Source organism: Indicator indicator, chromosome 18, assembly GCF_027791375.1.
Source record: "Indicator indicator isolate 239-I01 chromosome 18, UM_Iind_1.1, whole genome shotgun sequence".
NCBI classification, from domain to species: Eukaryota; Metazoa; Chordata; class Aves; order Piciformes; family Indicatoridae; genus Indicator; species Indicator indicator.
This window is the reverse complement of record NC_072027.1, coordinates 462,514-487,438: the sequence shown is the minus strand read 5'-3', so window position 1 is coordinate 487,438 and position 24,925 is coordinate 462,514. Positions and strand designations below refer to the sequence as shown.

The following is a 24,925-nucleotide window of genomic DNA, read 5'->3' as shown; positions in this document are numbered from 1 at the left end:
AGCCCTGCTGTGCTCCTCGGGCAGGACGGATCCATGCTGAGGGAGAGCACAGGGCCAAGCTTTGAGGTTTTTAGCTGGAACACCTTTGAGTGCTGCCATGTTGCTGCATTGGGGAAGTTCCTTTGTCATTTCTGGGCACGCTCCAACTGAGGGAGCAGAATGTGCTGATCACTGGGGTGCCAGCAAACATGTTTATGTTTTAATGTGTGGATGAAAGGGATACACAACATAGGGAAGTGCCTCCTAGGGGACTGCTGGGCAGTTCAGGTCAGCTTCCCAAATGGTATTCCCAGTGTACTGTCCGGGCACTGCTGTTCAAATAGTAAGCAGCTGCAGGGATGACTGTGTATCAAAGACAAATCCCAGGGGAACAGGGTGCTCTAATGGATCCAGAATTACTGTAACACTATAAAATAGGGAGTATCTTTGGTTCTCTCTAGCCAGATAAAATTGAGGGGATATTCCTATTTCTGTGCAATAAAAATTGCATTACATTTCTTATGTGAAATAAAGAGGTAAAACTGGACCACAGTGTTCTTCCTGTAGCTAAACATTGACACAGCTAACACAGCAAAAACACCTGAAGGCCACACCACCTGAAGACAGCAATGTGGATACTTTCTATCAACACTTCCAATTAATTACCTTTAACATTCTCAACAATGAGCCACTCGCACTCCTTAACTCACAGACTGTGCCATAGGAACTTTGTTTAGAAGCAGGACTTGGCTTCAAGATCCCGAATGTGGAGTTCAAAGACAAGTAAACAAATCTTCAGGCGTAGGATGGCTGCCTGCTGCCACAGCCAAAGAGGTGAAATCAAGCAGCAGCAGGACAAACTCTTTATGCTGACAAGTACAATTCCTGCTTCTGTGAAGTGGCTCAGAGAATAATAAATTCTCTATTAAACCCTCTAAACCCAGAGGTCAAAGTGATGAGCTTATGGAGTAACTTGGGTGTGATGAACCAGGAGCAGCAGTGGTGGCAGCTCATAAGAAACGTGCCTGGCCTAGGGTGGAAATGACTTTTAGAGAAAGGCATTGAAGGAACAGGATGTGGAATGAAGACACAGGATCAGCTACAATAAACCTGATCACCATCCTGGGAACACTGCTGAAGGCTGAATCCCTGCCAGTGGCAGCTGGCTCTGGAGAGCACCTAGCAGGTGGCACACAGGAGGTGCAGCACTGCTGTGAGCTCACTGGAAGAGCAAAGCCCAGGGCAGGAGTAACAAAAATGACTGCCAGAGATACTCTGGAGGGACAGAAAACACCAGTGACAGAAGTCTGAGTCAGCTGGAGCTGCTTAGCACAAATTTTCTCAGGCTGTATCACCTAAGAACTGTTCTGGCTAAAAGGAGAACTTCTCCCTGCCATGTATTTCCCTCCATGAATCAAAGACATGGTTCTGGTTTTGCAGGGAAGGACTGAGGGACTTGCTTCAGTTCTTTCAATTGATTTTATTGAGTAGCCAAATCTGATAAATTAGCACAGATAAAATAAGCCTTTGCATGTGTTACAAATGACTCTTTACAGGAATAAAACAGCAAAAGTTACAAACTGTAAAAAGGACGCCAAGGAAATCCTGCCTCAGATTCAGGAGGGGCAAGATTTGTAACTTCATCCTGAAGATCAAATGGTTTGAGTTCAGAAAACCAAAGATTTCATATTACAATATCATACACTACTTTACAAAATCAAATTTACTGTAAGGATCTTATCTGGAAGAGCAAACAGAACCTTAAAAAAAAAAAAAAAAATCACATTTCATGGTCCCTTACTGAATAGCCACTCTGCAGCTTGGATTGAGTTCTGTTAGGAAATTAATGCTGAGGGAAAGTGAATCCTTCTAGTTATTGCAACACAGTCTGTGAGGGCTTGGGCTCAAATATAGTCAATTAAAAATGATAATGAAAGCAAAGCAAAGCAGATGGTAACAATGTTGGCTGACCACTAATGTGCCAAATGCAGAAATAGCTTAGCCCCCCAAAAAGTCTTTAACTAGAAAAATACAGAACATCTGAAGGGACAGAGACCTAGTACCAGAGCCACTCCTGCCTGGTTGTGCAGTTCACCTTTTTTCAGTGCCTTGCTTTGGCAGTTGTAGCTAAAAGTGACACAGTGTAGGCAGCTTCTGTGTTGAGCTCTCCTGTATTGCCCTCACAGCAGCAATCCAAGGGGCATCAGAAGGCCCTTCCCCTCCAAGAGGGAACAAACTACCAACATCCAGTGGAGAACTTCTTCCCCAGTGAACTCCAAAGGGTTCATCTGATTCTTGTGTAATGCTTTGCTCTGCAAACCCTGGGGACTCTAATTCACAGCTGTTAATCTCCACAGAGCCTGAGATCTTCAGCTACTATCCTGGAGCACATAAAGCAGTGAAACCACCTCCCACAGTTCTGTTTTAGATGAACACTAATGGACAGAGCAGCAAAACACAGCCAGAGTAAGCAAGAGGCTTTGGGTGGGCTGCTAGGTATGAGGATGATTTTCAGCACCTGAGTGACAGTAGACCCCAAACACAAGTTCTAAGTCATAATCTGAGCATGTGTACAGCTCCCATTCAAGAGTCCCCTTTCCCCTGGAAGCAAACTTCAAACCTCCCTCCACTCTGAGCAGAAAGTGCAATTCTCTGCAAAGCTGTTCCAGGAACTACCACACTGCTGTCTGCCCAGGACACAGCAGACAGGGAAGTGGCAGCTGCTTCTGTAAGAGACTTCTCATGCTATTTTGGACATTGTTCTGAACTCCAGCTGCTTGTGCTGAAGCAGCAAGAGCAACATCCTCAGAGAAACTCCTCCTCTGGAGCAAGGCAGCTCCTGCAACCCCCTACAGCCACAGTCTGAAAGGGTAGCAAATGAGGACCCTGTCATGCCCTTTGAGTTGTATCCTTTAACTACCCCAACATCAAGATACCTGACACCAGTGTTTTATCTGCTCAAAATGCTTGCCCCAGGAAGCAGGCTCCACAAGACCAAGAGTTTTCCATGGGAAGCACTTGCATGGGCACAGGGATGGAGCAATTTAAATACTCTTTACATTGATAGCTTAATTTCCAAAGCAGAACAATGACCAAAACACTTCTACAAAATGATTTAAATGCTTGTCACAAAAATGCTTTGGGTGGGAAGGGACCTTTGAAGCTCAGCCAGTCCAACTCCCCTGGGCAGTCAGTAGGGACAGCTGCACCTAGAGCAGGTTGCTCAGAGCACCAGAGAGCCTGGCCTGCAATGGTGCCAGGGATGGGAAGCATACACACGTCTAGGAATTTTCACTTCATCTGCCACCTGTAGCTCTGTCAGGGATCTGAGAGGATATTTAAAGCTTGTATTGAGTGCACACTGGCTCGGGACCTAAGGCTCATTACACAGTTGCAGTAAAACCAAAATTGATTCTGAAAGCTTCAAGCATGTCTCAAACCATCACCCAATTTTCAAACATAGAAGGAGCAGTTTTGTCTTTGAAAAAAGTCCTTTCTTTTCCAATTTTAACTGCAGCAGAGTCAGGGCTGCCTCCAGACATGAGGTCTGAAGTGCTGCCACATGAATTCACTTCAGAAACACAGTGGATGTTAGGGGCCTCATGTTCAGTTCATGTAAACAAGAGTCTGAAGCCTGCTAGACACAACCCCAAACATCTGAGATAAACCTTCCCTGGCTTTCTCTCCCACACCATTCACTGATATTAACCTGTTCCTTTCACTGAGAAAAACAAAGCCTGTCACCCACCCAGGAGCCTCTGCAGGGCCACCTCCTCCCTGCTGTGTTGCAATGAGAATACTGACAGCAAAAGCTGTAACACTCAGCCGGCCTGCCTGGGGCACCTTACCTGCAGTGCCCTCAGCCACAGCCCAGCCCAAGCACTGGGGCTAGGCCTGAAGGATTTGTTCATTTCACAATGAGCAGCTGCTCCATTGCAACCTGCAGCTGAACATGGAGCTGCTCTCTGCCATCACAGGGCACACTTAGAAAGAATTTCCTTGCAATCATGATCAGTATTGTGAGGTTTTATATCTAGCAGCAAAAAAAAAAAAAAGTTAAAAATAAATGCCAAGAGTTACAGAAATATACAGTTTTGAACAACAGAGAACTCTTTATTTTACAAAATGTATTTCACCTTTTCAGTATTGCCTCTGGAAAGGGACTTCATGCTGCAAGTACTTACAGTAAAAACATGATCTGCAGCAAGTTAAAGGTGCTCAACCAGTTCCAACAGTTTGATTTCTTGGTTAAGGTACAATACTATGTAGTTGCACATTTGATTCTCAGATGTGGTCCTTTATTTGCTTTAGTTGGTTGAAATCACAGTGAGAACTTCTCATCCCCTGCCTCAGGCCACAGATCTAATGAAGGTATCACAAGCACAAGCGTTCTTTACTGCAAACACTTCCCTTCCACAAGTGAGCAAAAGGCCAGGGCTTCATTTGTTCACTTGCTGCTGTATATGAAGGAGGAATTCATAGTATGATAAGGCTGATTCTGTTCTGTCTTCAATCATATTTTGCAGAAAACTTGATTTCAATGGACTGTCATCCCTTAAAAATGGAAATACAAGGATTTGAGTGGAAGCAGCATGCAACAAGACCCACAGTGCAAGGCATTCATAGTTACACATCAAGTGGGAAGACACTTCAAGAGCTTAAGGACATCAGAAGAGGATCTCAGTCACCAGGGGTGCTTAATCCTAACAACTGCACTGATCAGCATTCACTTAACTTATCTGACACTAACCAAAGACTGATCTGTGACCTTTAATCTCCTGTGGGCTGTGGAAAATTCTAATTGCAGACAGCTTCTCACAAGTCATCCCTGCTGTCAAATATGTTTGGCACAGCAGGCACCCCTGAGGAAGCTGTCATTAAGGAAGTTCAGTGTGTGATACCCAAATCTGTGTTAAGAGGTCTCTAAAGCCACTTACTTTATTACATAGAGTATAGGGAAGAAAGGTCTCTGTTCCCTCAGCCAGGCAATGAAAGCTGTTGTTCTGATGGACTCTGCAGTTTCAAGTTCTGGGAGCTGTGTCTGCAAGGCAGAAGGTATCATTAGCACAGGTATGGTCACTAAAACCAGGAACACTGCAAACAGCCCAACTCTGTCCTCAGCAGGTACAAAGCAGTGGTTTGTACTTAGTTCTAGTCTGCTTTGAGAGGGTTTCAAACAGCCAAGTGCACTGAGGTGCTGCCAGAACAGCCATGCTGGAGCTGTGATGGATGCCTGGCTTGCTGCGGGAGCCAAAGGATGTCCCACAACCCACTCTGCTTGCTCTGCACAAGAGTTCAGTCTGCTCTCACTGCTGAGGCGCTGCACCGGCCCCAGCTGCTTCATACTCTGCTTTTCATGGGAAGATCAAGGAGGTTTTAGCCTGGAGAAACTCCAAGATGAGCAACAGAAATGGTTCCTTTCCCCAGCTCTAGCTTTATAGTGAGTCACCCCTGGAGGGCTAACATGTGAGTAGCGCCATTTGAGTTCTCAGGATATTCTGGTGGCACTGTACAGCTGGGTACAGCAGAGCAAGCACTTACCATGTTCTGTGGGATTGAGCCATAATTTGGGACTCCAAGGACTTGGCTGATAAAGCTCTGCCCACAGTTCTTCCCAATCCACAGAAACATTACCTGAAAGACACCCAGTGACAGCACCATGAACCCAACACAAAACCACACTCCAGCAGTCCCCACACAAAGTGGGTCAACAGCACCCCCAACTTACAGAGCCAGCATCCATAAGGTAAGCACCATCCCTGCTCAGCTTCTCCACTGACAGCTGCAGGAGGGGTGGCTGAGGTATAGTTCTGTCATTGATGTTAAAAGCCCCCTAAAAAAACCCAGAAAAACAGTGGCTGACAGCTTGATGTCCTGAGACAAGCAGAGGAGCAGAAGGTTGAACAAGTACAGGATGTGTCACACTGAATGCTGAAGCTGGGCCCTTTGTCCTCCATTTCAAGTCACATTTTGCAATTTACCAATAAATCTTCCCATGTGTTATGTAGAAAGAGTGCACTTCATCTTAATCTTAATTGCTTCTCAACTGGAGTATCAGATTTGTTATGGACTGGTGAAGCCACACCTTGAGTACTGGGTTTAGCTTTGGGACTCTTATTACAAGGACATTGAGGTGCTGGAGTAGGTCCAGAGAAGAGGTCTGAAGGGTTTGGAGAACAGGGCTGGTGAGAGCACCTGAGGGAGCTGGGGTTGTTTGGTCTGGAAAAAAGGAAGCTGAGGGGAGACCTTCTGGCTCTCTGCAGCTCCCTGAAAGGAGGCTGGAGCCAGGTGGGAGTTGGTCTCTTCTCCCTAGGAGCAAGAAATACAACAAGGAAATGGCCTCGAGTTGCCCCAGGGAAGGTTTAGGTTGGATATTAGAGAAGAAACTTCTTCCCTGAAGGGTTCTCAAAGACTGGAACAGGGTCCCCAGGAAGGTGGCTGAATCCCCAATCCCTAGAGGTATGGTGCTGAGGGCCATGGGTTAGCCCCAGCCTCAGCAGAGTTAGGGAAGGGCTGGACTGGAGGATCTCAAAAGGCGTTGCCCATTTCAGCTGTGCAGCTTTGGTGTGGAAAACCTGAGACATTCTGAACAAAGTTCCTACAGATCCCTGGGCTTGAAGAGAGCAGTGCAGACATTCACCTTATCTGTGAGGGTGTCAACTCTGTAGAGGCTGGGATGTGTCATCAGCATGAGGTACACGAGGGGCTGGTTCTTCACCTGGCACATGGCAAAGATGCGGTCGTCCAGCCGTGCGTTGGTGCCGGTCTGAAAGGCTTTCTGCAGGCAAGCAGGCAGTGGAAGGCAGCCAGGTGAGATGCAAAGAGTGCTGAGTTCAGCTTAAGGCCTAAGCATTCCTCACAACATGGTATTTTGCTTTTCCATAGCTCTCCTCAGTGTTTCACACACAAATCACATAAACCTCCTTATTCCCATCTCTGGCCTCTAGGATTAAGGGTGGCCTTGCACCATCAATCCTTCCTAGGGAGCACTGCAGCTGAGATGGAAGCATCTGGAGATAGGTCCCTTCTAACATGTGCCTCAAAAATGCTATTTAAAAGAATAAATTCAGGCATTAGGAGGAAGTTCTTCCCCATGAGGGTGGTGAGGCACTGGAACAGGTTACCAGAGAAGCTGTGGAGGCTCCAAGCCTGGAAATGTTCAAAGCCAGGCTGGATGAGGCTAGTAGGAGGTATCCCTGCCCATGGTCAAGGGGGTTGGAATGGGATGATCTTCCGGGTCCTTTCCAGCCCAAAGCATTCTGTAAAATACTGGAGTGAAGCAGCTCAGTACTCCAGTGGCACAGGGCAGCATCTGCTAAACAGCTTACATCAATTCCCTCCTGAAGGTGGAGCCCCCCAGAAGCAATGGAGAGAAGCCAGACGCTGCTTTGTACACCAAAAGCAGGCTGCTTTGCGTCAGGGGGACGACAGCCAGAGCCACCCTGCTGCAGGGCCTCCGCTGCAGGCTCACCTGCTTCAGGAGCGCCAGGACGTAGAGGGGGAAGAGGCGCAATGAGTGCGGGGCCATGAGGCCAGGCTGCTGGATGCTGAGCACGGAGCTGCGGTAGGCAGCCAGGGAGTCGATGACTGCGTTCACCAGGGCGTCTCGGGCGTCGCTCAGCGTGGCCGACACCGACCGGTCCACAGCTGCAGGGCACAGAGCCAGTGAGACCTTCCCGCCTTGCAGCGGGGCCAGCCCCTGTTAACTCCTCACATCATGCGTGCTTCGTGCATCCCAGCAAGCAGCTTCCACTGTGCCCCAGAGGGAGCCAAGCCCAGTGCTTCAGCAAACCAGCCAGAGGCTCACATGGGGCCCCAGACACAGCTGTGCAGAGCCTGCACCTCAGCCGAGCACTGAAAACAACCTCTTGGGTTTGCAACCTACAAAGCACTTAGAAAGCCCTTGGAGAGGTTGGGTAGTACGAAGATTTCTTGACTGCAAGAGTGGTCAGGCACTGGCACAGGCTGCCCAAGGAGGTGGTGGAATCCCCATCCCTTGAGGTGTTCAAGAAACCTGTGGCCATGGCACATGGGGACATGGTTTGATGGCCATGGGGGTGTTGGGTTGGTGGTCAGAATCAATGATCTTAGAGGCCTCTTCCAGCTGAAACAATTCCATGACTCTGTGCAAGAGAACCTTCCTGCTTCTGCTGCTCCCCAGAGGGCTACTGCTCCGAGCTTTAAGGCTACCATCCATGCACACCCACGCAAGCACTATGCCGCTTACCCATGTTGGCCAGCAGCCCAGTGATGGCCTGGACATCTGCCCCCAGGTAGACATCACTCAGTGTTGTCACAACAGGTAAGCACATGGTGTGGACACGAATCCTCCTTTCACCTGTAGGAAAAGCAAACTGCAGCCTGCAAACACAGCTTTGCTTTTCTGGCACAACTCAGGAGCTGCCACTGGTCACCCAGGAGAAAGAAATTCAGCAAAATAAATTAAGATTTCATCTAATGCATCAGACAAGTTCATGAGCCCATTTCCAGTGGCTTTTAAAAATGGCTACTTCTCTTTGGGTTTCCTCTCCCTATTTTGAGACCAGAACTAAGCTTCCCAAGAAAATTCTTGGTCTGGAAGAAGCAAGACCATTGACACCACAGAGTGACACATCACAGCTGTGACCTTGGTATTAGAAACCAGCTGGAGCTGGTTCCTCCAGCTGCACTGCAGCTGATCTGTGGGCACAGACAGACTGCTCTGAGCCCTGCCTCACCTTTGCTGGAGGTGTAGAGGAGAGCAGACTGGAAGGAGACCACCTGCATGTCTGTGAGGCTCTCCTCCACAGCCATCTGCACGGCGTAGCCTGCGTCAGGGTTCACATTGGGCAGGGACAGCAGGTCTGTGGAGCGCACAAAGAAGTTCCCGTGGAAGGTGTGGATGGAGAGACCTGCAGCATAGGCACCAGGTCAGGTCCTGAAGCACAGGCACCACACCTGCCATCACTGCCTAATGCCTTGGTGTCACTGAGATCTTCCTCAAGGCATCAAAGGATCTTCAGGACACCATCCCACACAAATAATCCACAGAGCCCAGCAGGAAGCAGGGATTGGGAAGCCGAATCTAGGCTATAAAGTACAAGCTTTTCCAGGAATCAGGCTGCTTAAAGGTGGCATCTGTAGCATCTTCACTGACATTCAAGCTCCATTATAAGCCGAGGGAGAGCAGGGTTAGGCTGGAGCTTAGGAAGTTTTTCAGTATGAGGGTGATGGGACTTTGGAATAGGCTGCCCAGGGAGGCTGTGGATACCTCCTGCCTGGGGGTGTCCAAGACCAGATTGGATGAGGCCTTGAGAAACCAAATCTAGTTGAGAGGCATCCCTGCCCATGGTGGGGCAGGGGGGGGGGGGGGGTCAGAATAGCTGATCTCTAAGGTCCCTTCCAACCTGAGCCCTTCAAGGAGGATAATGGCACTGAAATTTACTGCTCTAATCTTTCTTTTTTAACCATTTCAACTCACCTCAGCCTAAATCCCAACCACAACATTCCCAAGGCACAGCAAACGCTCACTTCCCTTCCACCCTCTCCCCCAAAAATCAAAGAAGCCACATCCAGACCTTTGGTGCATCTTATCCTCATGACAGCTTCAAAGCCAATCTTCCTCGTGAGGTATCGCTTCAGCTCCTTCTGCAGCTTCTCCACCTGCACAGGGTTGTGTTTGTGGTGGTAGGATTGGTAGTAATAGACACTGCCTGCAGAGTACCTGGATATGCAACCTGCAACAAAGCAGCAGGGTTGGCAGGGCGCAGGCAGCTGCTGTGTGCTCTACAAACACCAGTTGAGAGCAACACTCCCTGTTCACACCTTCACATGGCTCTGCCACACTGCCAGGCCTGCAGGTGGAACACCACTCTATGCCCAAGCACCTCTGTGAACTCAGGGCTGAAATCATTTCCATTGGCAAGACACTACAGGTACTGTGGCACTTGGGGTTTTGGTCAAGTGGAAGAAAAAAAATATAATTTCAATGCTAATGAAGCTTACTCTAATGAAGGCAGAGTTAAAATGCTTCATTACAATGCTAATGAAGTTTACACTGATGGTTAAAAGGCATAGAGGAATTAAGTATTTCAGGCACTAATAGCAGGATTACAGGAGCCCTGACTCAAAGGGAGGCTATGAAACCAGTCAGGTTACATCAGGAGCCCCTGTGACTGCTCGCCAAAGACAGATTTGCACCTTGCCATACTAGATTCACTCCAATCAGGCTCATGCACTGAATGTTAATGTAGGTTCTGTGCATCTGCCAGCCAGAAGCACAAGGGTTACACAGCCCCAAATGCCCTACTATGTCTTACCTAGAGAAGCCAAGTCAGAATATTGTCCACTGAGGAGGAATAAATCCACTGCAATCTGCTGGCCTGAGCAGTCCAAGGCTAGCTTCTTGTAGAAGTCAGTGGATGGTGTCAGGTGTATGTCCTGTAAATACAGGGAGTGTTACAATAAGCCAAGGGGACCCAAACAGATGAACTCATTCATTGTTACTTCTCAGGGACACTGATAATTGATTCCTCACCACTCAGTACAGTCAGATCTTAAAATACAAAGCAGGACCTCAGTCTGTGCTTCTAGTGCCCAAGGGGTTTGCTGCTCTATGTTAACACAGGAAGGCTAGAGCTCAGCAAGGGGAGCACAAAACCAACCCAGAAGAGGCAATCCAGAATCACTCCCCTGGACAGGAGAAGTCCCTCAGCCTCTGGGCTTCGCTGACCTTTGCAGATGATCTTTGATTTGGCTCTTCCCGAGACTTCAGCGCTCCCATTCCCACCGATGGAAGCTGTGTCTGGAAGACAGAGATTCTGCCTCCAGTGGGGGACATCAGTTTAAAGGCAGCCTGTAAGGCAGGCCCCAGAGCACTCTGAGTTTCCAGGGACTTGGTAAACATCTGTGGCAAGGTCTTCAATAGATCTTGAATTAGCTGCAATTGAGAAAGCAGCAGTGTTAGGAGTAGGAGTCTGCAGAGTCTTCTTTACAGAGCTGACTGCTGAACATACACAAACTTGTGTATGCCAAGGGAGTACAGAAAAAGCCCTAACAAAAGTCAAGCACTGCCTTGGGCCAGGCTGGCAGAGGCTTACAGTCACAGAGCAATTCAAATACCTTTTTTCCCCACCTCAGATCTGGCATTTAACCTGCAGGTGTTAAAGAGCATTAAGAAATTATCCCAAGCTATGGGAATGTCACTAGTCCCTTCAAGTCATTCTTACCTCTTTATTTTCATTTAAATTGACTAGTAAGTTTTCTGGCATTGGTACAAAGACATCTGGAATGGGAAGAAAAAAAGTATTCATTTTTTGAAAACACATCAGACTTCTCCCAACTGAGATTCCTTACAGTGAGGGTGGTAAGACTTTGGAACAGGCTGTCCAGGAAGGCTGTAGATATTCCCTCCCTGGAGGTGTTCAAGGCCAGGCTGGATGAGGCCTTGAGCAACCTGGGCTGGTGGGAGGTGTCCCTGCCCATGGCAGGGGCCTGGAACTGGATGATCTTTAATGTCCCTTCCAACCCAACCCATTCAGTGATCCTCTGAGTTGTATTTCCCCACCATTATAGCTACAGAACAAATACAGCATCAGCACAAACCCATCTAACAGAGCCCTTGTTTCAACTCCTACGCACAGCTGTGGCCAGCATGCCATGGTAGAACCTGGCAGGGCTGAGGATAATGAAGATTAAGTGAAAACACACAGCTAAGGTTTCCTGGTGCTCCTTCTGCCCTGCCTCACGGCACCTGAAGCTATAGGCAGAGGAACAAGCCCTAGACAGCAGTCACCACAGCATCCAGAGCACTTTGCCAGACATCAGCATTTGGGATCATAGGTCTGGGTAACTGTACAAGGTAACCCCCACAGGAGCAAGTCTGCCTTCATGTTCTCAGGCAGGAGCAGCCACAGCATTGCTCAGCACCTCCACAGACACTAACAGATGCTACTTCTAAAGCCATTACTGGAGACCAATGATCTGGTCTCAAGATTCCCCACCACACAGATTCTGTCACAAAGCCAGCAGCTGTCAGCAGAGAGGGAGCACAGAATGGATTTCTGCATACCTTCAATATCTGACACTATCAGCATCTGGGGCTGAGAGAGGCCTTCCTGAAGGCTGTAGAAATGGATTGTGCTGTCAAATGTTATGAAGCCTATTTTCGTTCTAGTGTTCCCAGGAAGCCTGCAAACAAGACAGGTGTTCAGCAAGATGAAATTGCACTTCTGCAGGCTTTGCTTTTTAAACATCCACTGTACCTGTCCCAGGTTTACCAAGTAGCTATTTAACAGCTGAACTGCAGCATCTTGAGCCATTTGGGAGTAAAAAAATAAACAGAACAAAAAAGTAAAATTAAAAAACAACCACCACCATCACCTACACATAAAACCCAACCACCAAGTCACAAGCTCATGGTGCAGTCACCTAGCAAACACTCCAGACATGTTTTTAAGATGGGAACAAACCCTGGAATAAAAGGAAGAAACAAGGTGCAATGCATCCAGGAGCATGTATCCAACCAGCCTGCATCTCAGGAACAGCTCATCAGATGTGAGCATTCCTTTCAGCAAGCTCTTCTCCAAACTTCAAAAGTACAGTTCCAGAACTCCTCCTAAGGAGGATGTTCCTTCCTTGGGGAAGCAAAGAGAGGAGGCAGCCTAAGGAAGAAACCCCCAGTACAGCTGTGGTGGGAAAGAAAACCCCACAGCTTTAGGTGGGATTTCATACAGCACTGGCCACTGCTAGTCCCTGCTGGAGGAGGTCTCTTCCAGACAGGAAGTGCCATAAGTTTCAGAAGAATGAGAAAGGTGCTGCTGGAGGTGAGGTACTCACGAGTCCAGGTTGTCCAGCAGGGCCTGGCAGACTGTGCTCAGGTATCCTGTCTCCACAGCGTTGTGTGAGACGTCGAACACAAAGAGGTACACAGGTGGCTGGGGCGGCCGGAGCTGGGCAAAGAGGGGATGGACTCTGAAAATGACACCCAGGGAGCATCTTGGGCTCCTTCCACTGCCACTGCAAACTTTGTGAGAACTGCACACAGGTGACAGTTAAAGCTTCTGAATGCTTTCTGTCTCTTCTCTATTCAAGCTGCAGCTTTCTGGCAGAAGGCCTGTGAGCAGCTGCACGTTCCAGTGGTTAGAAATCAACCATCTGAACTGCTCTGCCCAAGAGCTCCCAGATACCTTCCCTGGGACAGCAAGGGTCTGCTGAGCTGGAAAGCAACCCCCTGTGCCAGGGCCTGTCCTGACTTCTCCTTGGAAACAAAAAGGGAGAGAACAACTCCAAGTAATTAAAACCTTACCATGTATTCAGATGGAGCCATAAACTCAATGGTAGCATTCTGGACTTCAGGTCTTTTATGAGGCTCCCCATGAACTCTTGTGACAGGATTGTACATGAAGTCCTCAGGCACTGTGCAGACAAATGGAGGTTGTTACTTCACAGGAGGATGAGCTGTGCTGCATTTACACATCAGCCCCTCTGTGCCTGCTGGGCAATGCTTCTTGGACAACCCTGCTAGGCAGGGCAGCTTTTTGTAACCTGTCAGGGCCCCTGGGGAGTCCACCTCAGACCTCCTGGGCTTCATTAAACAGCACAGCAAACATCTGCCATGCCTCAGCCCCAGCAGCACTGGCAGCAGTTCCTCAGGCTGACACAGACATGACTATCACAGCCTCAGAGGGCAAGGTGGGAGAGGTTAGCCTCAAGAGTTTAAAGCACTGAGCACCTGCAGGACCTACCATCGTTCACCCTGTAGCACAAGTTGCATTTCCACCTCCTCTGGTCTAAGAAGCTGACAAAGGGGTTGATGTATGTCCGGCAGGAGCGGCATCGCACGATGGTGCTCGACGTCACCACGGGCAGTTGCTGCAAGAGAAGAGATTCCTGGTTCACAGCATCACAGCTCCTCATCTACCACACCCTCTGCTGCTGCTTGCTGAAGGAAGAAGTCTTACTGCATCCTCACAGCTCCCCTACATTCTTTCATAAGAGGACTGTGAGAACTGAGCTCCAACACATTTAGCTGCAAAGCTTTCAATACTGCACTGATGGTTTAAGACCAAGTCCTGTGCCCAATGCAGATCAAAATTCAGAAAAACAACCCCACATCTTTGAAAAAGTGACTTTAAATGTGAAAAATACCAGGTTAAAGGAGGCACTGCTAAAATCAGAGTCTCCTGGCTACCTGAGGACATCCAAACCTCTTTGTTAATTCTCAGTTAAGAAGTAGTACCAGGTTTGGAGGAAGAAATCAGTAAGTGCAAGGGGTCTGTGACAAGATAAAGCTGTCTAAGCCATACTGCAATTCAGATGATGGAAGTGCTTTAAAGAATCACAGAACTGTTTTGCTGGTACCTCCAAGATCACCAACCACTGACCTAACACCACCATGTGTTGCCTTCTGGCACAGTCCAGGTACTGTGCTGCCTCTAAGCTTCCAGGTTTTTGAGATCTGGGTGATTTTGCTGATTAAGAAGTGAGGCTTGAAAGTTTAAAAATGGCAGGGAGGGGTAAAAAAAAAAAAATCATAACAATTCTAATGACCTGCACAGAACAGGGAAATGTCAATTACCAGGGTGGCTTTTCAGGGCCAAGGTCAGCCACTGGACTTGCCCTTCTTTTACAAGTCAGTGTCCAGCTCTGGACTTGAATACAGGCAGAGTTGTATTTGAGCATGGAAAGTTTGGAACATTTGTCATACCGATAAGTCTTTGAAAGGATGAAGCAGGAGCCCCAAAGGAAGTTTGGCTTTATTCAATAAGGCCTGAGTTTGAGGAATGTTAGTCAGGGTACAGCGGAACAACCTACATGGAGGACAAAGGTTATTTTCAGAGGCTTGCAGGTAAGAAAATTACTTCAGTAGTACACAGCATCCTTTTTATTGTTGCTAGAGCTGGGGATGGTGAATTTCCATTTCCAGACAAAGGATCTCCTCCAACTCTGTCAAACTGCTCTGGTTTAGCAGAGCTTGACCCACAGTACACATCTGAGTTCTCATTTTGTGCCCTTGCTCTTTAGGCACAGCTGAGTGTCACAATGTTCAAAGCTGCACCAAACCCTTATATACCAAGAGTGATTTTGGCATTGTGTTTTGAGGTAGCCCCTTCTGTACAAATCTGAACCAGTGAAGTGTAAGAAGTTGTCTTAAAACTACTCATAAAAACCTATCAGCAGCCCCAGAGTGACCGCAGGGACTTCAGGAGAGATGTGAGAGCAGATGTGCACAGAACTTTCCCAGGTCCAGTCCAGCATGATTGTTTCCCCAGCTTCAAAGATGCTGTGAATTCCTTCACCTATCATAAAAGGCTTGCAAAGCAGGAGGACCTGGTCTGGTTGGGCTCCTCAGAGAGATGACTTCAACACCCAGCTGCCAGATTCTTGTCTGACCTTCCACTGACTCCACTGTTGGAGCTGGTGCCATCAGCAGAGCTCACTCAGCCTTTTTGCTTTACCTTGCTCTCTTGTCCCAATCACACTCATGGACAGCTACACTCTAAAGCTTCTGTATTGTGCCTATCTACAGCTGCCTTGCAAACAACATTGCTCCTCACACTTTCTACCCAGGCAGTTCTCCTCCCTTCCAAGTTTAAAGCACCTACTGCCTTTATTGCAGCACAGTGAAGCCTGCTTCCAATGCTTTCTATCCACAAAACTAAGGAACTTTATGAAGAGTTATGTTTCCAGGTAGGAATTTCTACTCTTTTTTTTTTTTTTGGATGAATTATAGCAAATGGATAATCTTACTCAGGGTTACAGTTGAGCCTCTGGATTTCTTCATGCAAGTTTGGGACAGGAGCCTTCAAGAGGGTTGTGGGAAGAATATTTCTCTCTTGAAGAAGATTCACAGATCTTAGTCCTTCTTGCTGTAGGCTCAGGCCACCCATAGATGCAGTTAGGTGATTAGTGGCCAGGACAGGCTGGAGTCAATAGAATTTGAGAGACAACACCAAAGATCTGCATGAAACCCACATTTAACAAAGGGCACACCAAGCAGAGATGCACAACACCCACCAGTTACCCCTCTTCTTCCCCCATCCACACCCTGGGTAGTACTGAGGTAAAACCCAGACACACTTTACCTGGGGGAAATGTATTGCTCCATCTGGATACTGCATTCCTGGTGCTCCAGGGCTGGCAGCATTTTGGTAGCCTGGACGCAGGGCAGGGTAAGAATAGCCAACAGCCCTGTTCAGCTTGGAGGGTGCAGGAGAAGCATGGCGGCTTGCTAAAGGCAGAGGAGACAAACACTTGAAATTCATTGCTGAAGAACAGCAGCTTGCTCCATGCATTAACACAGCAGGAGGGCTTTTGGTTGGTGTTGAGCTTCTAAGTGTAGCCAGCTGACAATTGCAGTGGGCTTTAGGAAATGCTCTCAGCTGCCTCCCCACACTGACAAGAACAGACATGTCTGCTGCCATGAAGTTTGTATCTGCTCTCAAGGCAGACTCTGTACAACCTGCTTGTACATTTCTGTACAAACTCCTGCCTTCAGAAAGTCACTCAGTAGTAAATACCTTAAATTCCAAAGCCTTACCCATGAGGCCACCACCTTCTATTGCATCATAGCTGTTTGGTAGCACAGCCCCATCGCTGGCAGGAGCATCACCTGTTCAGAAAGACAATCCCAGTCAGCAGGGACACAAGTGACCAAGAGGTTTTAATGAGAGCACTGCAAAGAGATCCCACAAAGCAACCCTGGGGGAACACTGCAGCTAGCATGGTTTGGATCTACTTTGTCCCACAACCAAATGCAATTGAATCTCAAATCTGGATTTAATCTTACATGTTGGCCTCTCCTCACACACATTGCTGCTGCTGCTCTGACTTCAAAGTCATTAATAAACCCCCTCCAATCCTTTTTTTTTTTTAAAGGAAAACAAAAGTTTCTACACTTCTTATTGAATGGCCTTTTAAAGTGCTTTGATTAGGCATTTGCCATGCAATAAAATGTCAGGGGACACTTCCTCCTCCTCCGAGGAGTATCTGTATGTCAGCTGCAGTTTGCAAAGCACCTTGGAACTTAGGTACTGAGGCCCCTGACGAACTTTGCCACTGGTAATTCACAGGAACACCAAATTTCCTCCACTGACACACTCAGCCTAGAGCTGCTTGCAAACACCAGCAATTCTGACATGGCCACATACCAGTCAGGATACAAATTCCAGCTGAGATAAGAAAAACCTTGAAACTGAGAGTGCTCCTGGAGGACAGCTTCCTGCAAGCTCTGTCTAAGCACACAAACCCAGTGCTCTCTTGCTAGGCAGCAGCTCCTCCATCCACTGTTTATGGGCTTGGCTTTCATGCTTGCATATTGGAGCCACTTGTAATGCTCAAAATCAATAAAAGAGACAAAACTCTCCTTACCTTCTTGACTTGCAGCTGAATTCAGCAGAGGCTGTGGGCTAGCTGCTCCTGCTACCTGGGCTGGTGGCCTAATTAAAGGTGGACCACCAACTGGTGGAGGTCCCAAAGGTGGCCTTGAAGGGGGGTGGAGTGGAGTTAAGGGCTGAGTCACTGGTGGAGGTGCAGATCCTGTAGAGAGATTAATTTGTATATGGAGAACACAGAACTTGCTTCAACAAAAACATCTCCTGAGCCTGACAGCACCTCAAGAGAAACAATATTTGCTTTAACACTTCAAACATCTCTGTACCTGACTGCTATTAGCATGCTCAGTTAGGGAACCTTCTGTAACAACCACCAGCACTTTGACTTTGTTTCCATGACCACCACAGGTTATGCCAGAGCTGCTGAATGTCAGGAAAGCTTTTCACCACTGCCTGGACCAGAAGGCCAGCAGCAGGAGGGGAGTGGCAATTCTTTGTGTTTCATGGTTTAGATGGAGAGGAGGAAGAAATTCTTGACAGCAAGGGCGAGGAGACTCCGGAACAGGTTGCCCAGGAAGGTGTTCAAGGCCAGGTTGAATGAGGCCCTGAGCAACCTGGGCTGGTGGGAGGTGTCCCTGCCCATGGCAGGGGCTTGGAATTGGTTGGTCTTCAAAGTCCCTTCTGATCCAACCCATTCCACAATTTCGGAGTTCTCTAGAGGCTGACAGTTAGTATTAGATAGTTAAAATTACACATCTGCAGGAAGGAAGCTTTCCATTCAACTGGTCTCTTTCCATGAGTTTTCAGGTTGTGTTCAGGTTGTTTGCATGGCCCTGAGTGAGGCTGTTCAGAGCACAACCTGACTCAAGTGATTACAGAGAAGCTGACGAGTTTTAAACTGCCAAAGGCCACAGTCACTGCACAGCACCACAGTTTTCAACTGACAGGTCCAAAGCCCCCACCTGACTGCTCCAATAGCCACTGCATGGAAGGGTGAAGGTGACAGAAACCCCGCTAGCCATACACACAGCTTCCCAAAACAAGACCCCAGTCAGTATCTGCTCAGCCAACTGAAACACCTGAGCAGCACCTGGAACTTCCATTCCTAAGCCAAAGAAACCAGCCCTGTATTCATGATGTACATTTTCTGCCTTGACAGCCTTGTTCCACGAGCACAATGCTGCTGCAGAGTCATTTCTGTATTGCTTACCTAAAAAGGAACCATGAGAAATGGGCACTGGCAAAGCATGGCAGAGTTGTGGTTACCTGGCTTCACAAAGCTGTTCTGCAGGCGAGGGCCTCCTGGAGAAGTAGCATAGGGATAGCTTCCTGCAGGGTTTGCATTTACTGGCAAGGAGGGGGGGTGCTGAGCTGACCCTGTCCCAGTCACATGAGCCACATGGCTTGCCTGAGCCCCCAGTGCCTGCGTGGCAGTGGGCTGGCTGTGCTGCCAGTGTGAAAGCACTGCGGGGCTGGCTGCAGGAGCAAAGCCACCAGCAGAGGATGCAGCAGCTGCACTCTGCAAGGGAGGCAGCGGCACCGGTGGAGCAGGACCTGTCTGTTGTGCCACTGGTGGTCTGGTGAGAGTCTGCCCAGGTCCTTGATAATTGTTTAACTGAGAAACACTCTGAGAGCCACCATAGTTGTACTGTCCAGAAGACTGATGGGGAGGGACCTTCACCGGCACCTGGTGCGAATAGGGTGCTGGAACTGGAGGCATATGTGCCTCGCCATCTGGTGAATGCATCAGCTGGCTTGGAACAGGACCTGCAAGAGAAAAACCACACAAACCCTTTAGAAAGGCAGCACTGTGTAGCTCTTCTGAAAAGAAAAGATGTTCCTGGGACTCTCTTCCCTTTGCTTTTGAACAGCGTGTGGCTGCTGGGAAGGCATGAACTGGGGAGTATTTTGCTATCTGCACTTAGCGCTCTGTTTTGTTCTACAGCAGCCTCACCACCACTGATCAACCCAGTGCCTCCTGAACTAAAATCCACACACAAGCCTACTTCTGCCTTCAGGAGCCCCAGGAAGCAAGGTGACCAGAGAGCAGAGCTGCCCCACGCAGCAGTGGGAGCAAGCAGACCGAAAGCAGAAGCATCCATCATGCAGTAACTGGGTGAGTGACACCAGCTTCAGCCTCACCTTCCCACAGAGACACCAACAGCCAGCTTCAGCTGAGGTCACTGTGCTGGTTCTCAAGTGGCAGAGTTAATCTCTGCAAGTATCTGCAGTTAATTCTAGTACACATGCTGCTCATGCCAGCAGGCAGCTGCTCACCAGGACGTAATGAAGGGTCCCATAAAACAATTCACCTGGCTGGCTCACTGGTGCTTGGCATGCAGTTTTTGGCACAGCTGAACCAAGTTCTACTCATTCGCAGGAAAAAAACCAACTGAAATAAGGTTATCAGCTCTCCAAGCAGGAAACCAGGCTGCCAAGAGCAGCATCAGATGTCTGTTTCACACAGGAGCAGAAGAGACAGAGCATGGTGAGACTCCCAGCGTGCCCAGAGCTCCACCTGGACAGCTGCTGACACAGGTTCCTAGCACTGCCCCCACAGGGACATCCTGAAGGGAGACCTTATATTTTCAAGTGAAATCCTTCTGAGCAGAAGGCACTAGGGAATGAAAGTCACAGCCAGCCACGACTCCTTCCAGCCACCAAGCCACTCTCCAGTGGTATGCCAGTTACGCTGTGCTTTCCCCCAGCCAAACACAGCTTGAACACAGGCACAGGCAAGCATCTGCAAGCAGAACAGATCCTCCTCAGGAGCCAGAGTGAAGAATCTTTTTGCAACCCTGTGCTATTTTCCAGATTTGGATGATTTTTTTGAGCCCAGGTTAACCAATGGCCCTAACTTGCCAGCCCAGCAGCACTTCAGGCTTGCACACTGCCACCTGCAGTAGCACACGCAAGGCCCTGGGCACTGGACGCACCTTCACCATGCAGGCACTGCAAACAGCTGCCACCAGAAGGGAGACACAGCATTTCAGCTAGCATCAAAACAAAGACAGCTGCTTTCCTCCTGAAACACTCTAGTCACACTCAAAGGGGGAGGAAGCTCCCATTCACAAGTTAAAATAACTCTACACTCAGGGGTTTTTCCACAAGAACTGAAGCTCAGTGCAGAGTATATTGAAATGCTCAGGACAAACACTGCATGGCTGCTTCAGCTCCCCACTCCTTGGACAGCCCTAGGCTATGGTGACAGCTGGCTGTTATGTCACAAAATCCCAGCATGCTGGGGTTGGAAGGGATCTCTGCAGACCACCCAGTCCGATGCACCCACAGCAGCTTGCCCAGGGCCACTATGGCTGGGGGGATTGGAATCTCTCCAGTGAAGGAAACTCCACAACCTCTCTGGGAAGCCTGCTCCAGGGCTTAGCACCCTCACACCAAAGGAGTTTCCCCTTATGCTTGGGTGGAACTTTCTGTGTTTTCAGTTGTCCCTTGTCCGGTCCCTGGACACCACTGCCAAGAGGTCATCTTCAGTGAACATCTCCATATCCATGCTAAGCACACAGCCCAGGCAGCACTGCAGTGCCAGTGATCTCATCCCCACTGCCTGTTCCTTGTGCACACCAAGCACACACCACACTGCTCCACCCATCAATCTCAGCCTGCTGCTCATCCTGCAGTTAGCAAACCCACTTATACCCCACTGGCCTTACAGCACTGCTCATAAATCCCAGCAATTAATGACTCTCCAGACTCAGCAGTGTCTAAACAAGAAGCCTGTCAAGGTGAAGTGCCAAGGGTCCTGCCTCACCTTCAGAAACCACCCTGCACTCTGCCACTCCTGATTTACAAACTCTGCTGCACATTCAGTGCCTCACTCTAAGAATGGTGGAGCCAGGTCCCCTGACTGCACCAGCATAGAGACATAACAGCAGCACTCTAAGCCATACCAAAACCACAGAACAAACACACAGCAATTCCTAACTGGAGTATTCACCTCTGAGCACGACCCTGGAGCCCAGGCAGGAACTCAGATATCTCCCTTGCACTCTCCCTGAAGGAGAAGTGTGAGAATTAATTAATGGGAGTGAGGTGAAACCCAGTCCCAGTATTTTGTATGACACTTTGCTTTGGAACTCTGTTTCCCTACAGCACCATGTTCCAGAGTTTGGCTTTCATTCCAGCCAGAGCACAGCCTCCGTGGCCTGCGCAGGGTTACTGTGCCCAAGACAAGCCTGCCAACAAAACTGAAGCAACAGCACGGAGGGGCACAAACCCTCTCCAAGGCTCCACACTCCACAGAACCTTTTCAGGACTTGCTGTTAGGTTGCTGCCAGGCACCCATTTTGACCTGGCCTCTTTGCTGAGGCCTCTCAAGAAAGTACACAAGCTCTCCAGCTTTCCCCAGGCACTGCTGCTGGCTCTCTGCGAGTCCAGGAACTCTCTAGAAGGTCAGCCTTGGCTGAAGAGCGAGATCACCAGCACGGCAGCAGAGATCAGTTAGACACCAAGAAAGACCCCCACCTACAGCAAGAGACACCTATGCAGGAACACAAAGTCACTCCTAAGATCACGAAGGGCACCAGAATGCATATGAAGGTTGCCATAATGGTTGTACAGAACGAGGAGTTAAAATATTAGCATGGGAGGCCAGGATTCAAGTCCTATTCTCTGACACACAGGATTTCAGCATCACCTACTCCAAGCCAGTTATTTAGCACATCACTACCACCAGCCACCACCTCTCCAACCTCTGAGATGTAAGGGTAAAGACACAGAACAGCTGCATCCCAACCTAACTGCCATGGACTCAGTCATCACCAGCACCCCTTCAGCTGACTCTGACCCACTGGTTTCCAAACCCAAGAGCTTCTAAAGTCTCTGTGATCTCAAAGTGCCAGCAAAGACATCACAAGAGAGTCCCAGAATGCCAGCTTGGAAGGAATCCCAAGGATCACCTGCCCCCAGCCTTTCTAGGGGATGAGGCAGTTGCAATGAGCTGGTTCAGCACCCTGTCAGGATGAGTCTTCCAACTGTCCAATGCAGGCGACTCCACTGCTTCCCTTGTCCAGCTGTGCTCATGGGAAAACATTTTCTTCTGGAGTGCCATGGGAATGTCCCCAGCAGTATCTTGTCCCCATCACCCTTTGTCTTTTCCATGGCACTCCTTGTACAAAAGGAGTCTCCATCCTCCTGGTAGCCTCCCTTTATGTCCTGCCATGTGGTAATAGAGCAAAACTGCACCAGAGGAACTGTTTCTCCTCCTTGTTTGCACTATTGACCGGAAAGCATGTTAGCAAGGTGGAGTTAGGTGAACACAAACTGCTGGTCCTGGTGTGACAATCACACAAGAAGTAGAGGAAGGTTGTTGCCAAGCAACCCAGTGCTCCTGCTAAACAACGCTCTGGCCAGCACATGGTGCTGCTGGCACAGTTTACTGCTTTCATCGGCAGGCAAGCCTAGGAGTCACCTGCAAACAGCAAAGCAACAAGTAGAGAGCTGCCTGCTCTCCACCAGTTCAGCACTCTGCTGCCAGCCTGCCTGCTTCAGACCACAGTGAGCACCACAGCAGTGCTCTTGGAGCCCTCCAGACTGTTCTCAAGTGCTTTACTCTTCCCATGAGCATCCGGGCTGGCAGCACTGTCTCGACAGATCTTCAGTGAAGCCAAGAGCACTGCACACCTCAGTACCCTGATGCATTCCAAAGGCCAGCAGCCCAGGCCTTGAGCACACCACACCAACTGGGCTGCTTAATTGCCCTGCATTTGCATAACGCTCAATTTCGGTTCTTGATTTTTCACCCGACAGCCAGGCAGCCTGAAATTCCTCCTCCTCCAACTGCCTCTCCAGAACTCCCATTATGTGCTTAATCCCACGGCAGGGAAATCAGCAAACATGAAGCCATGCCAGCCTGTAAATCAACCCACTCCGCTGCTCCATTAGCTGAGGTTCCTTGCCCAGACCAGGAGCTCTCTAGGGCAGAGGTTTCTCTCTCAGTCACTTCCCACCTTCTCAACCCTCTAACGGTTGCCTGTAAAATGCCACTTTGCAGATGACTTTGAGAAAAAGCAACAAACTCACTGTGAAGGGGGGGGAAGACAAGTCCAACCATTTAATTACTCATCCATAAAGCAGAGAAATCAAAATACCTCATTAGAGCTGAGCTGCTTACGATGCAGCAGCACCACCACAACACTGAAGTATCTAATTAAGGAGCCGAGTGCTGAGGATGAGGTTTGTATTTGTGCCTCAGATTGTGCCAGAGGAGGTTTAGATTGGGTATTAGGAAAAGGTGCTTCACTTCAAGAGTGGTCAGGCATTGGCACAGGCTGCCCAGGGTGGTGGTGGAGTCACCATCCCTGGAGGTGTTGAAGAAGTGAGTGGCCATGGCACTTGGGGACGTGGTTTTGATGGCTGTGTGGTGTTGGGTTTATGGTTGGGCTGGATGGTCTTAAAGGTTGTTTCCAGCCAAAATAATTCTACCGTTCTTTATGTGAGATCAGGGAACACTTCCAACAGCAGAGACTTCCACACTTGTAGAGAAAACAGGTAAGCAGGCAAGGCTTGCTGTGGGCTGCTGTCTCCCCAGCCCACAGCAGTGGCTGAAAGATGTGCAGCCTCACCCCTGCTCTGTTTCTCAATAGGGGCATTTCAAGGGGAAGGAAATCCTACAGACCTCCCTGGATCACAGCACAGGGAACGAGATCACCTCAGGTGACTGACAAGATAAACCTCATGACCTGGCGCCAGAGCCTGCGCTCAGCCCGGTCCTCCCCCCACCAGCGATAACCACAGTGCCACATCTACAGCTCCGTTCCAAAGGGTCACTGGCTCCCGCTGCGGACCCGGCTGTGTCACTGGCAGGATCCGGGCTGCAGTGACAGCCAGCACGGCTCAGGCCGCAGCCTTTCCCTCGGCAGCGCCAACACTGGTTTTCTGAAAGGCGCTTTTGTCAGTTTATAAACCGAAACTCTTATCATGGGGGAAAAAAAAAAAAAAAGAACGCAGGTTTACCTGCTTGATAAACAGCTCTGCGGGCTGCCCAGCGCCGCTTCAGCAGGACACGCTCCCACCAGCGGCTCGATCCCCACGGACGGTGACCCTTGGGACCTTCCACACCCCAGCCGCCCCCCAGCCCGGAACTGCACCCATATCCTTGCACGGACTGGGTGACAGGAATCGGTCACCGCTACCCGCTTCTTTTTTTATCCTTAACTCCCCTCGGCCGCCGGGTGCACGGCATGCAGTAAGGGCACTGGGGGAGCCGGACACAACTTGTCCCCAGACCCCACCCGCTCTGAAAAGGCGAGCGGCGAAAACCCCGGGATCACTCGCGGCCACGGACTCCCTTACTCCCGTCATCCGGAATACCTCCTCATCACCACTCTGCCCGTGGGCACCGGCCCCTTCTCCCGAGCCGTGGGCCAAGGCCCAGCCCTGCTGCCCCCGCAGCACCGGGGAGAAGGGGCGTAGGGCGGCCCAGGGCCGGGTGAAGCGCAGAGGGACAGGTGTCGCCACCTCCCCACGGCCAGGCCCTGCGGCCCTCTACAGCCACCAAGGGCAACCCGGGCCGACACTCACCGTTGCTGTAGGGCTGCTGGCCAGCCCCGTTCTGGCTGGGATAGGCGGCGGGAGGCCTGGCGGGCTGGGCCATGGCGGCAGACTCGGCTCAGCTT

At 49.5% G+C, this 24,925-nt stretch overlaps 1 protein-coding gene across 1 annotated transcript; it reads right to left on the bottom strand.

Annotated features, from left to right (window-relative positions):
- Positions 1 to 4,116: 4,116 nt before the first annotated feature.
- SEC24A (SEC24 homolog A, COPII coat complex component) lies at positions 4,117 to 24,918 on the bottom strand. The gene is made up of 23 exons (XM_054389451.1): positions 24,831 to 24,918; positions 18,558 to 19,058; positions 17,329 to 17,496; positions 16,499 to 16,570; positions 16,044 to 16,189; positions 15,709 to 15,881; positions 14,666 to 14,768; positions 13,704 to 13,830; positions 13,265 to 13,374; positions 12,796 to 12,908; positions 12,029 to 12,147; positions 11,187 to 11,242; positions 10,691 to 10,897; positions 10,278 to 10,398; positions 9,537 to 9,695; positions 8,697 to 8,870; positions 8,207 to 8,317; positions 7,451 to 7,626; positions 6,620 to 6,757; positions 5,708 to 5,812; positions 5,521 to 5,613; positions 4,917 to 5,020; positions 4,117 to 4,533 (listed from the first exon to the last, which is right to left on the bottom strand). Exons 1-23 carry the CDS (start codon positions 24,901 to 24,903, stop codon positions 4,419 to 4,421), a joined length of 3,264 nt encoding a protein of 1,087 aa, XP_054245426.1. The 5' UTR covers positions 24,904 to 24,918; the 3' UTR covers positions 4,117 to 4,418.
- Positions 24,919 to 24,925: the final 7 nt, after the last annotated feature.

Coding starts and splice junctions, on each gene's coding strand:
- SEC24A (XM_054389451.1), bottom strand. CDS start 24,903: ATGGCCCAGCCCGCCAGGCCTCCCGCCGCCTATCCCAGCCAGAACGGG. Junction 17,497..18,557: donor GAACAGCTTTGTGAAGCCAG/GTAACCACAACT, acceptor ATCTCTCTACAG/GATCTGCACCTCCACCAGTG. Junction 5,813..6,619: donor TTGACACCCTCACAGATAAG/GTGAATGTCTGC, acceptor GGGTTTTTTTAG/GGGGCTTTTAACATCAATGA.